At 47.8% G+C, this 15907-nt stretch overlaps 1 protein-coding gene and 1 non-coding gene across 2 annotated transcripts in view; both read left to right on the plus strand.

Annotated features, from left to right (window-relative positions):
• The window catches only part of COL9A2 (collagen type IX alpha 2 chain), a 44154-nt gene that overhangs the window by 11249 nt on the left and 16998 nt on the right, over positions 1 to 15907 (plus strand). Inside the window, exons 3-4 of the mRNA XM_014582712.1 lie at positions 15266 to 15413; positions 15530 to 15681. Of these exons, the coding sequence (XP_014438198.1) occupies positions 15266 to 15413; positions 15530 to 15681 (300 nt within the window). The remainder of the gene's footprint in view (positions 1 to 15265; positions 15414 to 15529; positions 15682 to 15907) is intronic.
• LOC114005419 (U6 spliceosomal RNA) lies at positions 11803 to 11907 on the plus strand. Its single transcript, XR_003547272.1, has one exon. It is a non-coding gene; the product is annotated as a U6 spliceosomal RNA (small nuclear RNA).

Here is a 15907-nt window from a genome sequence, read left to right on the forward strand (position 1 = left end):
GGGCCACACAGCCAGCCAGTGGGGCAGGTTTCACAAGTGAGAGGGTATTCGCAGTCTTCGGGGGGCGGCCCAGATTTGCAAAGACGTACATAACCAGAGAAGTTTAAGGGTCACTTCCTCAAGGAATCAAGGAGTTAGTCATTACACCTCTTCTTCACCAGAATGAATTCAGACTTGGTCCAGACTCTAGATCCAGGTTAACTAAAAAGGGACGAGGCTCGCACTAGAGCCAGGGGTCCAGCTTCCCACCCAGAAAGTGGGATCTTCCTGTGCAATCTCTTCATTGGGCAATTTCCAACAAGTGCCAAGAGAGACAGGTACTTCCCCCACCTCCAGTGGGAAACTGTTGCCAGGTCACACAGCCCCTCCTCTCCCAATGGACCTCCAGTCCTGCTCTCGGTCACCACTCCCAAATGACGAGGGGGGGGGCGGGGGGAGAGAGACCCACCAGCTCTTCATTAAAGCTGGGGGACTCTAGAAGCACACCCCAGGGAGGCACCAGAAAATGAAACGGAAGTGGATTTTTCCAAGGAGTGTAGGACAAGCATGTGGGCACGCCTCATCCCCAAATCGTTCCCATGCTTCCTGGCAGATAGTAGGATAATTCAGATCTGCTCCCAGCTCAGAGTCTTCAAAAGAGTCTCAACTTGGGAATCAGCAGTTAGCGTAATGGCTATGTCGCTGGACTCCCACATAGTTGACCGTGGTTCGCGTCCCGGACCCGGTGGCTTAAAACTCACGCCGGGTGCGTGTGCGTGACTGCCCAAGATCCCGAGAGGAGAATGCAGGAGAAGGGATTGTGGCGTGACCATTCCCTCTGGGGGGTGATTTCTTGCTTTCTGTCTCTATGTCTCTGTCTGGCGAGCGCACGAGCCCTATAGCAAAAATCTCTCAAAAAAAAAAAAGTCTCAACTCCAAATGATTCTGATCATTATCTGTAATGAGTGAGCATAGGGTAGAATGAAATCACTTTCTTTTCTTTTCTTTTCTTTTCCTTTCTTTTCTTTTAGAGGTTTTTGCTATAGGGCTTATGCGCTTGCCAGAAAGACACAGAGAGACAGAAAGCGAGAAATCACCCCCCAGGGGGGGATGGCCACGCCGCAGTCCCCTCTCCTCCATTCTCCTCTCGTGTTCTTGGGCATGCCTGCACACGTGCCCGCCACGAGTTTAAGCCACTGGGTCCGGGACTCCAACTGCAGTCGGCTACATGGGAGTCCAGCGACATAGCCATTACGCTAACTGCTGATTCTGTCACTTACTTTTCTTAATCCAAAGAAAACTTATCTTACAAAAAGCACACTAAACAATAATAAAAATATTTGTTTTATAAGAAGATACAGAGATGTGCTTTTATTAAAGAATTATTTATTTTATTTTATTTTTTAAAATTAATTTTATTTATTATTATTTTTTTTTTATTTGACCAGAGAGAGATGCAGAGAGAGGGCGTGAGAAAGCAAGCTGCCAGGTCTAGGACTTGAACCGTAGTCAGCCCCTTAACCACCATGCCACTGCCTGGCCCCTATTTATTATTATTTTTTTTAATTCTGCTATAGGGCATGTGCACTCACCAGAGAGAGAGGGAAAGTGAGAAAGCAAGACACCAGGCCCAGGACTCAAACCACAGAGTCCAGTGTCCCAACCACCAGAATATCTCTGCTAACCCCAGAGATATTCTCCCCATGACTAAACCTGTTCTCTAATGGTGTTGTTTGGTTCTTTCCAATTAATTCCCAATTTACGAAAGCTTTTAGGTGCTACACACCTGCAATATCCATCCAAGGAGACTCGGCCAACCTCCAGCAACTGCGTTGCAGCCCCTGATTAAGGTGAGAAGGGCCCTCAATTCACTAGGTGGGGCCTACTTACCCAGATGTGTTAGCAGCTGGCCCCCAAGAGGAAGTAGCCCAGATTTGCAAATCTCCACAGTGTGGTCCTGCTCCAATCACAGTCCTCCTCCTGGGTGGTTCTCTTACCAGGAAACAGATGGCGGTCACCCATCAGTGCCAGCCCTCCCTCCTGTCCTCAGCAGTTCTTGGTCCTCTCCTGGTCACGCGCTCATGGTGTTGGGGGCAGGGACCACAGGTCTGCATGCTGCCCCCTGCAGCCTCTCCTGATCTCCAACAAGGTGTGCTGGGTCTGACCTGCTTCCTTGAATCTGGTGTTCAGGTGCAGCTGGTTTTGTAGGTACCCAGCTGACCCTGGGGATCCAGGCAGACCGAGGCTGTGGGGGATGTCAGCCCTTAGCCTAATTTTAAAACACCAGTAGGCCCTTTCTCTGAATATTTGCATTTTCACAGAACAGACGTGCTGAAGGCCATGACGGGAAAACCGGTGGCTTCCTTTCTGCAGGCTCGCCCGATCAGTCCCTGGCACTAATGTGTCTGGTTGTTGGCTTCGTCATGTAACCTGCTCAGTGAACTCAGAGCACCCAGCCGGGCAGCCATCTTGGCACTGGGGATATTCACCCTGACAGCTTCTGAGGGGGCTGGGCAGTTGTCCACCACATCAATGTTGACTCGAGAAGATGGTCCTTCCTTCTGACAGACTCATCAGCCCTCTGCCATTTCCACCTGCCACCACGTGGACAAGGTCCCCCTGGAAGTGAACTTAGTAAAACAACAGAAGGGGCCAGTAGGTGGCACAGTGGTTAAGGTGCTAGACTCCCACATGAATGACCGTGGGTCAAGTCCTAGAACTGATAGCCTGAAACTCACTCTGGGTGCATGTGTGTGCGTACATACCCGAGGTCCTGAGAGAAGAATGGAGGAGAAGGGATTGCAGCAGGGCCATCCCCCTTGGGTGGGTGCTTTCTCACTCTCTCCCTCCGTGTTTCTGGCAAGCACACGTGCCCTGTAGCAAATTAAAAAAAGAGAGAGAGAGAGAAAGAAGAATGTTAACACCCTAAAACACTACACTACAAATGTAGTATATATTGCATTGCAAATCAATAAATATGTCCTCTACTAAAAAAAAGGAAAAACAATTATCTGAAGAAAATTTGCAGAAAAAGTACAATGGTTAATAAACATAAGAAAAATACCAAGACCAGGACTGGCAGGTGGTATGGTGGTTAAGGTGCTGTACTCCCACATGGCTGACTGAGGTTCGAGTCCTAGACCTGGTAGCTTGCTTTCTCATTCTCTCTTTCTCTTCTCTGTGTCTGGTCAAATTGAATAACAATAAATAAATTAAATGACATGAAAGAAAATGGCATCTCTGTCTTTTTAAAAAAAAAATATCTGGACCTAATTACTAATAAAAAAAAAAATTCTTAACATTTATTTATCTATTTTCTTGTGATTTTGGGGCTGCTGGGTCTGAGACTTGAACCATGACCAGCTATGTGGGAGTCCACTGCCTCAACCACCACGCCACCTTCTGGCACTGAAAAATGCATATTTAAAAAAAATTATTAGAGGGAGCATGTGCTCACCAAGGGGAAACAGAGTAGGGGGCAGTAAGAAAATATCCCCCAGGTGGGAAATGGTCACCCCCTCCAGTTCTCCTTTCAGGATTTTGTGCATACGCACACATGTGCCCAGCATGTTTTTCAAGCCATCAGGTCTGGGACATGAACCCTGCAGTTGGGCATGTTGGCTCCAGCCCCCTTAACTACCATGCCACCATCTGGCCCCCAAAATGCAAACTTAAATGATGGGACCAGCAGTTAGCATAATGGCTATGTTGCTGGACTCCCATGTAGTTAACCGTGGTTTGAGTCCCAGACCCAGTGGCTTAAACTCACCTCGGGTGCGTGTGTGTACATGGCAAAGATCCCGAGAGAAGAATGGAGGAGAAGGTATTGCGGCATGGCCATCCCGCGGCATGCCCATCCCCCCGGGGGGGGGTGATTTCTCACTTTCTGTCTCTTTGTCTCTGGCTGGCTGGCGAGCGCATGCACCCTATAGCAAAAACCTCAAAAAAAAAAAAAAAGGTATAAAAAAATACAAACTTAAATGAGATTTTTGAAAACTTATCAAGTCAGCAAAAGAGTTTTAATTATAATGCTCAGAGTTGTTGAGGATATTGGAAACTGTACATTTTTCATTTACTGTTGTTGGAAGTTTAAATTGGCTTAATTTTTTTTTCTGGAAAATCGCTAACAGTATATTAAATGCCATAAAAATAATACCTTTGGGCTTCAGAATTGTTTTCTAGCAGTACAGAATCCAATAAATGCACAAAGAATTACACAATAGGGTAACTTCCTTCAGTACACTATTCATATTTTTGCAAGCATAGGGACTAGTTAAATACTGTATTCATGGAGAAGGTGAGGGCTGGGAGGCCAAGGGCATGTTCATCGTGGTCCAGCTTCTCCATGCAGATTCTGGTGGACCCGCAGACACTAACAGATGTAAAAGCGACCAGAGGGCCAGCCAGTGGCCTGCTATCGAGGCAGCTGGATCCCACATGGACAATCACACTGTTCGAGTCCAGGACCCAGTAGTTTGAAAACACTGTACATGAGTGTATGCATGCCCCAAATTCTGACAGGTTGGAGAAACTGAGGCAAAAGGATTGTAGAGTGACCACGCCTCATGGTGGGGGGGCTTACTTGCTCCTCCCCACACTCCCTAGCAGGCTAAGCGCCCTCTTGCAAGTGCCAAATTTAAACAAGGAAAGCGACTGAAAAAGTGTAATGTGATAGAAATGCACATCATTTTTCTTGTCTTTTCTTTTCTCCTTTTTCTTTTCTTCTTTTCTTTTCTTTTGCTCAAGAGCATATTCGCTTGCCAAAGACAGAGCCAGAGAGAGAAACACAAAATGAGAACGTATCCCTAGGGATTGCAGCATGGCTGGGGGGTGAAATCATGGGGGTGATTTCTCACTTCCTGTCTCTCTGTCTCTCTGTCTGGCACATGCACCCTATATCAAAGATCTTTAAAAAAAAAAATCATGCTGGGCATGTATGTATGTGTGCATGCCCAAAATCCCAAAAGGAGACTGGAGGATAAGGGATTATGGTGTGTGGCCCTCCCTTCTGGGAATTTCCTTATTTTCTTTTCTTTTCTTTTTCTTTTTGGAGAGGTTTTTGGCTATAGGGCACGTGCACTCGCCAGACAGACAGAGAGAGACAGAGAGACAGAAAGCGAGAAATCACCCCCCAGGGGAGATAGCCACGCTGCAATCCCTTCTCCTCCATTCTCTTCTCAGGGTCTTGGGCACGCACGTACACGCGCCCGGCGTGAGTTTAAGCCACCAGTCCAGGACTTGAACCGCGGTCGACTACGTGGGAGTCCAGCGACATAGTCATTACACTAACTGCTGGTCCCCCTTGTAGGAATTTCTCAGCCCTGTCCCCAGCCCTGTCTGTCTCCCTTGAGCCTTCTGAAAAAATTAAAAAAAAAAAAAAGGGGGGGGGGGTGTCGGAAAAGCAGGTGGGAGGTTTGGTGTAAACATCTAGGTGGCAGTTCCCATCCGTGGGGTGGATAAGAAGACTGGGAGAGTGTGGAGAGTAGGGGGAAGGACAGAACAGGACCTTGTGAGGTGCCGACAGTATGCAGGGAAGAGAAATCTGCAAAGGGGCCGAGAAAACATGCTGCAGGGGTCGGAGGAAACCATGGAGGCCAGCGCTGTCGCTGACCGGGGGACAGAGCTAGGGCAGAATCTGGTGGGACGAGTGCGAGGCGAAGGCTGGCAGTTCAGAGCCTTGGGGGGCTCTGTTCTCACCAAGAGCGTCTGTGGGAAGTCCAGGCAGGTGAGGGGAGAGGCCAGGCGAGCAAACCTGCTGAGGATTGGGGCGCAGCCGAGAATGGGCAGCTGTCCCCGCCCTCAGCAGGTTTGCGGAAGAGGTTCCAGCGCCCTCACGGGTATGATTAAGAGACTCCTCCACGTCCTTCACGCACACTGCTCCGTGGGACTGGCCGGCTGCAGGAAGAGGTCGTCTGTCACCTGCTCTGTCCCCAGCTTTGCCCGGCTCCCCCCAGCCCCCAGATTTGCTTACAGCATTCCTCCTGCTTTAATTAACACCCAGAGCCGTGGGGCACTTGTGCTCAGCACTTTAGGGCCATCAGGAGGCACTGAATGCGCCCATTTCACATGAAACCGAGGCGCACAGAGGTCACACTGTCAGTATGCAGTGGAGTAGGATCCAAGCCTAGCTGGGTCTGAAGTCCAGGCGGTAACTCCCTCGGTAGATCCCGGGTGCCGGATCCGTCTCTCCCCTCTCTCCCGGGGCTCCCCTGCCAAGGGCCTTTTCTCGGCGTCCGTATGGTGTGCGGCAGAGCGCCGCTGGGGGGCGCCAGAGCACGGCCGGGGTTGTGCGGGCCTGGAGCCGGCGGAGGAGCGGAGCAGCAGCCAGCCAGCGAGGCCCCTGCCACCACGCCGCGCCTCCTCCGCGTCGGAGCCGGGAGCGAAGGATCGAGTTACAAAGTCTGGAGAGGAGAGCACTGAGGGGCGTACACTGGGGCGGCCCAGCCGCAGATCAAATAGAAGATCTACGAGTTATTTTCTGAGAAAGGATGGGCCCAGCAACATGGAGGCTTGCGCCTGCGGGTCTGTGGCCACGGCTGGGTGTCCGCCCCACTCCTTCCTGCCATCGGTTTCTGGGCAGCGCCCAAAGCACACGACCTTACGCTGTGGTCTTAGGAGGGGAGGAGGAAATGCACGCGCGGGTCTGCCGTGTGGCAGAGAGCTGGAAACACAGCTGCGTGTCCTGGGGAGCTCGCTTCCTAACCCCAGGCCTCAGTCTTCCTGTGTGTGAAATGGGGTGGTGGATGCAAGGGGTTAACGACAAAATGCACGGACCTCACTGGGACGTTATCTGTCATATAAATACTATATAAATACACGTAAGTACTTAAATATTAAGTATTTAAATATACAATCATTATAATAATGCAAATAGAAAAGTCATAAACATTTGGGGTCAGTCGATGGCGCAGTGATTAAAACGGCAGGATCCCGCTGACTGCGGTTGTCGCTCTGGACCTGCCTGAGACACAAGCCAGGCCTGTGCCCTGGCGGGAGAGAGATGGAGACAGAGAGAAGGAGAAAGCACCCCCAGGGGCTCAAAATCCTCAGAGGCGAATGGAGACGGGATTGTGGCATGGGCATCCCCAGGGGGTGCTTTCTCCCTTTCTCTCTCTCTCTCTGTCTCTGACTGTCTTTGGCCAGTGCACATGCCCTATAGCAAACTTAAGAAAAAGAGAGAAAGAAAGAGAAGATAAACTTTAGTAGTGTCCACCAAACCAAAGGGTTTCACTTGTGGATATGAAAGGATATTTATCAGGGGAGTTGACTCAAGCCACGTGGAGGCCAAGGAGTGCCCCAATACACTTCTGCAAGCCCGAGAGCCAGAAGGCCAGGGAGTCATTGAGTCCCAGGCCAAAGGCCTAAGAACGGGAGGAATGGAGGAGGGTGGAATGGAGGAGGGGAGTCATTTAAGTCTTGGGGAAAGGCCCACGAACCAGGAGCTCTTGTGCCAAGGACAGGAGGAGAGGGAGACAGTTCACTTCCGCCTTTTTGTTCTCTCTGGGTCCTCAGTAAATTGGGCGATGCCGCTGCCATAAGTGAGGGGGGCCTTCTTTGTTCAGCCCATTACTACGCGCCAGGCTGATGGCTTCCGAAATGCTCTCAGAGGGCGGGCCAGCAGGTGGCATAATGGTTATGTCCTGGACTCCCACAGTGGTTTCTCGCTTTCTGTCTCTCCAGCGAGCACACTACCCTATAGCAAAAATCTCTCTAAAACGAAAAAAAGAAATGCTCTCAGAGACACCCTCAGAAAGAACATCTTACCAGCTGAGTATTCCTTAGCTCAAAGTGACAAGTAAAATTAACCATCACCATGACTAATAAATGGTAGTTCTAGCTATCTTTCCACGATTATGTCATCCGATTACTTCCTCACACTGCAACACTGACACATAGCAGGTCCTCAAGAAATATTAGGGTCTAAAAAATTAAAAATGGATTTCCAGGGCTGACCCCATAGCTTAGTTAGGTTAAGGGGACCTGATCCCCCATGGCAACCACAGTTTGAATCCTGACCCTGGCAGCTTGAGTGTGTGTATATCCAGGCCCCAAATCCCAGGAGGCTGGAGACACAGGAGGGACTGCTGTGAGCCATGCCCTGCCGGGGGTGCTGACTGCCCCTCTCTCTCTGTCTCTGTCTCTCTCTGGCCAGAGTTCATACCCTTTGGCAATTAAAACAGTGCATTTTCATCCTGTTCTCGGCTAATCCAGTTTGCTGAGCCCGGAGAGGAGGTGAGTCTTTGAGGACCAACGGGAATTAGGTAAGGAAAACACGCCCTCTACAGTAAAGAGCACAGTGCTGGGCGCAGAGAACGTTCAGCGAGTAACGTGGAGAGAAACTAGGAAAGAGGGAGGAGGAAGGACAACGCGAGGAGCAGACTAAGGGAAGGAAGCCGAGACAGTGAAAGAAAGGTTCGAGGGCCTCTTGGTTAAGCGGAGGACGTGTGAGACAGAACTGTAGAGAGAACCCCGGCAAAATGCTTCTCAGAGTCGATACCAGTAGATAACCAGTAGACCTAACCCGAACCCCAGTTTCTCCTCATAGAGTCCTCAGCACACTCCCGTCTTATCCGGACCCCCAGTCCTAAATATCAGCTCTATGAAGGCAGGGACTCGTCCAGTCTCATACCTACTCAGGAAAAAGAAAGTACTCACGACATTTTGTTCAGTTCCTAAATGGGGTTGAGTTCCAGTTCTCATGTAGAAGAGATTGTCTCTGATCAGTCCTCTCTTAGAGACAACAATGATAAAGTCGGGTCAAAATATATAACAAAAATAAAAACTCCATCAGGGCACAGTAACGTGACCAAAAGCAGGCATAAACTGAAAGGGGATTCGGCATCTGAAATAAGAGAACCAGCGAAGTGCTAGAAATACGAGCCAGTGCCATAAAGCAAGAATAGGAAATGAAAGAATAGGATAGGAAAAGAAAATACAAAACTGTCCCTATTTGCAGGCACTTGTCTACATAGAACATGTTTAAACCTACAAAATAATTACCTCCAAGAATGAATAAGCAAGTTAAACAGACTATCAGGATAGAAGATAAATATACAAAAATAACATTTCTGTATAGTAGCAGTGAACACATAGACTGAGGAGTTAATAATACAGTAATGACTCAGCCTCAGCAGAGAAGGTGGTAGCATGCTGAATGGCAGTGCTGGAAGCCACATGGCTGACTGCGGGTTGGACCCTAACAGACATGAAATCATGCTGGGGCTGTGAAGGGCTGGGGGCAGGGGGTCATGGCACGATGAGTCGCTATGGAAGGTGGCTGCCTCTCCCTCCTTCTCTCTCTCTCACGCTGTTACTCTTTCTTACATATACATACATGTGCTGTCTCTCACGAGTAAAATAAATAAACTTTCAGAAAATATAATAACACAGGCCAGTAGATGGCATGGTGGTTAAGGTGCTGGATTCCACATGGCCAACTCTGCAGTTCGAGTCCTAGACCCAGTGACTTGGAAAACGTGACAGGTTCATGTGTGTGAGTGTCCAAAATCCTGACAGGAGAATGGAGGAGAAGGGACTGTGGTGTGACCATGCCCCCGGGGAGATGATTTCTCACTTTCTGTCTCTCTCTCTCCTCTGTCTTTCTCTCTCTCTGGCAAGTGCATGCACTCTGGCAAAAATCTAAAACAAAAAAATACAATAACATTTATAATCACTTAGAAATGATATATTTAGGGTAAAACTAACAAAACCTGTTTAGGACTGGTTTGCTGAAAATTACATGTTTACAAAAGAAATCAAAGAGTTAATTAAATAGAGACATAGTATAGATTAGAAAATGACAACAAAGCAAAGATGTCATCTGTTCTCAAACTCATATACATATTTAACACAATTTCTATCAAAGTGCTAGCAACATAGACAAGAATTGGGTACGGTAGCACACGTCTGTAATTCCAGCTACTCGGGAGGCTGAGGCAGGAAGATTACACGTTCCAGACCAGTCTGGACAACATAGCAAGACCTCGTCTAGCATAAACAAGCGAACGCACATACAGGTGCACACACACACATGAATATTGAAAGCGTGTGTGCTGAGGCAAAGGAGATACTAGAGAATAAATAAAGTAATTTTGAAAAAGAATAAAGAGAGAGGAGTTAGTCTACTTGACTAGATGACTCACACATTTCTGGTGGAAAGGTAAAATGTACACCCACTTTGGAAAACGGTCTGGAAATTAAAAACAAACAAACACAGGGCTTACCATACATTAGCAATCGCACTCCCAGGCACTTATCCAGAGAAACGGAAACTTACATTTGCACAAAGATCTACACATGAACATTTACTTTATTTAAAATAAACAAAACTTGGGGCCAGCAGGTGGCATGGTGGGCAAGGCACTGGACTCCCACAAGGCTAATTGTGGTTCAAGTCCCAGACCTAGCAGCTTGAAACTCGCACCAGGGGCACGTGCATGCATGCCTCAAATCCCGGGAGGAGAATTGGAGGAGAAGGAATTGCGGCATGGACATCCACATGGGGGTGAATTCTCGCTTTCTCTCTCACTGTCTCTCTCTGTCTCTTCAGTAAGCACACGTGCCCTTTGGCAAAAACAACAACAAACAAAAAACTTTTTAAAATGGTCCAGCAGGGATTACATCACTGTAATCCCACATAGCCGACTGTGGTTTGAGTCCTGGACCCAGTGACTTAAAACTCATGCTGGACACATGTGCACACGTACCCAAGATCCTAGAAGAATGGAGAAGAGATTGTGGTGTGGCCAATCCCCCTGAGGGGTGATTTCTCACTTTTCCTCTCACTGTGTTTGTCTGCCTGTCTCTCTCTCTGGTGAGCACATGCACCCTAAGGCAAAAACACCTAAAAAAAATGAAGTAAATAAAAACTAGAAAGAACCAGACTTTCTTCAGTGGGTAAATGAAACAACTGGCAGTGTAGCTACACTGTGGGATCCTACTCAGCAATAAAAAGTGATGCACTATGAATACATGCCCTCCCATGGGTGACGGGCCGGAGAGTCATGCTGTGGAGAAAGCCAACCCCCGATCACACAGTGTAAGACTCCATTTATATAACTTTACGGAAAGATTCTTGGAGGGCACGTGAATTTCTGAGAGAGAGAGAGAAAGCATCTCCCAGGGGGGCATGGTCATGCCACAATCTCCTCTCTTCCATTTCTCAATCCTGCCAGATCTGGGGCACCCATGCACACACACTGGCATGTTTTTCAAGTGACCAGAGTTGAGACTCAAGCCCTGATCAGCCATGTAGGCTCTGGCTCCCTTAACCACTAGGTCAGCCCTACGTAACATTTTTGAAATGACAGAATTACAGATAGGTAACAGATTAGTGATTGTGAGGGGTTAAGGAGGACCTGCAGGTAGAAGGAAGTGGTTTGGCATTAAAAGTGCAACATGTGTAAATATGCTCTGTTTTCGCATTATCAGTATCAGATTCTGATTGTAACATAGTAATAGAACTTTGCAAGATGTTACCCTCCAGGAAATGAGGGAAAAGATACACACTCTCTTTGGATTCTTTCTTTCATTTGTTCTTTCTTTCTTCCTTTCTTTCTTTTTTAATAATTATTTTATTTAACTTATTTTTATATATTTATTTATTTTTATTTAACCAGAGAGGAACACAGTGAGAGAGAGAGAGGAAGCAAGCAAAAAATTGTTAATGTTCTTATTATTTTCTGAAAATTTGCTATAGGACATATATACTCACCAGAGTGAAAGAGGAAGATAGAGAGAGGAAGAAAGAGAGAGAAAGTCACCAGGTCCAGGACTTGAACTGCAGTCAGCCATGTAGGGAGTCCAGCACCTTAACCACATCACTGCTGGCCTGGCAGCACATATTCTAAAAATTGAAATGATACAGAGAAGACTAGAATGGCCTTGTGCAAAGATGACTTGCAAATTTGTGAAGCATTCTGTATTTTATTTGAGTAACCAGGGAGCAGAATAAGTAATATCAAACAACTTATTGAGACCGTAGATACCATTTTAAAAAGCAGGCAAATTGGGGACCAGCAGGTGGTGTAGTGGTTAAGGCGCTGGACACTTCCACATAGCCAATCACGGTTCAAGTCCCAGACGTGGTGGCTTGCTTTCTCACTTTCTGTCTCTCTCTCTTTCTCTGTATCTCACTCTGGTAAAATAAAAATAAAATAAAATGAATGAATAAAATTAAATAAATAACTATTTAAAAACTTAGGCAAATTAAAGATATGACAAACATTACCACGCATCTAAAGTAATAGAACAGCTAAGATAAAAATAGTGACAACGCCAAATGTTGACCAGGATGTGGAGAAACTGGGTCTCTCATAAGTCACTGGTGGAAATATAAAATGAAAAAGCCACCCTGGAAAATATTTTGGGAGCTTCTTTTAAAAAACTTAATATAGGGACCAGCAGATGGCATAATAGTTACATTGCTGGACTCCCACATGGTTGACTGCCGTTTGCGACCCAGACCCAGAAACTTAAAATTCATGCCAGGCATGTGTGCATGTGTGCCCAAAATCCTGACAGGAGCGGAGGAGAAGGGATTGCTATGACCATCCTCTCTGGGGGGTGATTCTTCACCTTCTGTTTCTCTCCTGCAAGTGCACATGCCCTATAGCAAAGAAGCTTCCTCTAAAAAAGAAAAAGAAAAAGAAAGAAAGAGAGAGAGAAAGAAAGAAGAATTTAGCCAGATCTCGCATGAATTACACAGAGTGAAGAAAGTCAATCTTAAAAGGATACATACTATAGGATAACTCTACTTAGAGAACACCTTACAGTGGACAAAAGTGTCGAGATGGAAACTAATTACTGTTACCAAGATTTAAGGAGTAAGAGGAGATGAAACAGATTGTGATGATGAAACAGATCTGTATGTTGATTGTGGCAGTGGTTATACTCACCTACACGTGTGATAAAATTGCTTAGAATTCACCAGCAGATAGCATAATGGTTACTTTGCTGGACTCCCATGCAGTTGACTGTGGTTCAAGTCCTGAACCTGGTGGCTTAAACTCACGCTGGGCACATGCGCATGGATGCCCAAGATCCTGAGAGAAAAATGGAGAAGGGATTGCGGGGTGATTTCTCACTTTCTATCTCTCTGTGTCTTTCTATCAAGCGCGTGCACCCTATAGGAAACCTCTCTTAAAGAAAGTAAGGAAGAAAGAAAAGAAAGGAAGAAAGAAAAGAAAGGAAGAAAGAAAAGAAAGGAGAAAGAAAGAGAAAGGAAGAAAGAAAAGAGGGAGAGAGAGAGAGAGGGGGAGAGAGGGAGGGAGGGAGGGAGGGAGGGAGGGAGGAAGGAAGGAAGGAAGGAAGGAAGAAAGAAAAAGACCACACCAGGTGTGTGTGTGTGCATGCGTGGCCAAAATTCAAAGAGGAGAATGGAGCAGAAGGCATTGAAGCGTAGTCATCCCCCCTGAGGAGTGATTTCTCACTCTCCCCCACCCCCGCCTCTCTCTCTGAAACATCCATGCTCTATAGCAAAAACAAACAAACAAAAATTACATTAGTAAATTTCATCATTGTAAACCATCTTGGCTTTCGTGGTATAAAATCAACTTGGTCATGACGTCTCTTTAAATAGATTTCCCTATTCAATCTGTTCATATTTTATGTAGGATTTTTGCATCTTTGTTCTTAAGACAGATTTGTCGCTCATATTTCTTTTTCTGTCCATCACTGGTTTGTGAAGCACAGTGGTGGAAGTCCTCTAAATGAGTTTAAGAGTATTCTCTACTATTATTTTTATTCTCTAAAATGTTGGTGAAGATGGACTGGCCCCATAGTACAGTGGTTAAGGGAGCTAGATCCTGCATGGCTGACCACAACTTGAATCCCAGCCCTGGCAACTTGACAAACAAATCGGACACATGTGTGGGCCCCAAATCTCGATGGGGTGGAGAAATGGAGCCTCACTGGTCCCTCTTTCTCTGACTCTCCCTGGCGAGTACACATATCCTCTGGAAATTAAAGTAGATTTTAATATTAAAATAGATTTTAATTACCTCTGGCTTTAAACGCCTCAGTGATCCGCGAGCATTCTTTGCACATTATTATTAACCCACCAATGTGTGCTATTCGAACGTAAAGCTCAGCCTCTTTCTGTAAGTTCCACACAATAAAGAAAACTTACTTGCATGGGATCTATGCCTTTGGCCCATGACAGATGAAGGGATGAACACGAGACCAACAACTTCAAATTCAGTTTGGACGTGCCAGTTCTTCAGTTTTGCTTTGTTTTGCCAGAGGGTACATGCACTTACCAGAGAGAGAAATGGAGGGAGAGGTGTGGGAGGTTGCGCACCAGCCAGTCTGCCCAGGCCATTTTCATGAGTCTCTTACTATGGCCATCTTAGGCTCAGAGAGCAAACAATTACAAAGGCCACAATTGGCTAAACCATACTCTGATTGGCCACTTCCCATAGCAAATCGGTGAGCTTAGAATCCCTCAGATTTGCATATCCGGCACCTCATGATTGGTCCACAAAAGCAACCAATCATAACCCACCTTTTTACTATCCTTCATTCAACCAATCACAGCCCACCAACATGTACATAACTGCGATTCCTGGCCCACAATCGCCAGATAATCCTGAAGACCCTGAAGAGTTGTGACACCGTGGATTCCTGGCCCACAATCGCCAGATGATCCTGAAGACCCTGAAGAGTTGTGACACCGTGTCGTCTCCAGACGACCCTGAAGCATTGTGACACTGCGTCATTCATCCAGTCTCTCACTCCTTCCCTCAGGAAACCTGTTTGACTGTCCCCCCGGGTTGGGACAGAGAGGGAGAGAACCACCCCCCCAATGCTGCAATCCCTCTCCCCACATCTCTCCAAACACACCTGGCGTGTTTCTCCAGTCACTGGGGCTGGGACCTGAACCACTGTCAGCTGTGTGGGATCCAGGTTCCTTAACCACTAGGCTATGTCCCAGACAGCACATCCCAGTTCTTAAATGTCCTTTCCACACATTTCCCCACCTACTCCAAGAAATGCCCACATCCTTCTCTTAACCTCCTTCTCCTTTCATCTTACTTCCTGTGGACTCCAAATTCCTCACTCTGTTGGGCAGATCAATTACATTCTCTGGAGGCCTTTGTCCCAAAGCTCTAGGCCAACCTTGCAAGGTCTAGGCCCTTGCTACTCTGTCCAGTGGAGGAAGACTACTTCAATAAACTACAATGAAAGGAAAATGTGCCGGCCTAGGTTAAGGCCCTCACGTGCCTCATGTCATTCAATCTGCACAAAACCGCCGGAAAATGGGGCTTTTATTATCCTTATTCTACAGAGGAGGAAGGCCAGTGCCCAGGTGGTACCTACAGTTAGTTGGGAACTCCGAAATAAGGAGGTGGTGTTTCAAGAACACGGAACCACTCTGGAGAAGCTGGGCAGGAAGGCCCAATGCGGAACCGGGGCAGGGGGGCGGCGAGAAGCAGGTGAGGAAGATCCGAGGTGGGGTGCAGACTCGCTGAAGAGCTGGCAGTGGAGCCAGAGGGAAGGGCGGGTGGGGTGCTGGTGAGACGGCGATCCAGGAAGGACTCTGGTCCTTTAGACTTTGGAAGGGGCCTGATTGAATGCAGAGAGGAGGGGGCCAGGGAGAGCAGCGAAGCGGGCAGGGGCTGGGCCGCGGAGGCGCGGCACCGATCCAGGCCGGGCTCACAGGTAGAAGGGGCTGAGGACCGGGAGGCCAGTGCTGCCCTGGAGGTCAGGCCAGGGGGACTTCCGACCGTCCTCTGCCTCCTCACAGAGACACCCGACCGTCGTCTCAGTCTCGCACTCGGTCGTCCCTCGGGTCAGCCGGCTAAGGACTCAGGGGAGCCGGAGGAGAGCCCAGAGGGTGGGCGCTGGCGGCTGCACCGCGCAGGGCGGGGCTGGGCGGAGGGCGCCGGCCTCCCCTCCCCGGGTCCTCTCAGGTGACAGCCCCCGCCCC

The sequence above is a fragment of the Tupaia chinensis genome, unplaced genomic scaffold (assembly GCF_000334495.1).
Source record: "Tupaia chinensis unplaced genomic scaffold, TupChi_1.0 Scaffold143758_1, whole genome shotgun sequence".
Taxonomy (NCBI): domain Eukaryota; kingdom Metazoa; phylum Chordata; class Mammalia; order Scandentia; family Tupaiidae; genus Tupaia; species Tupaia belangeri.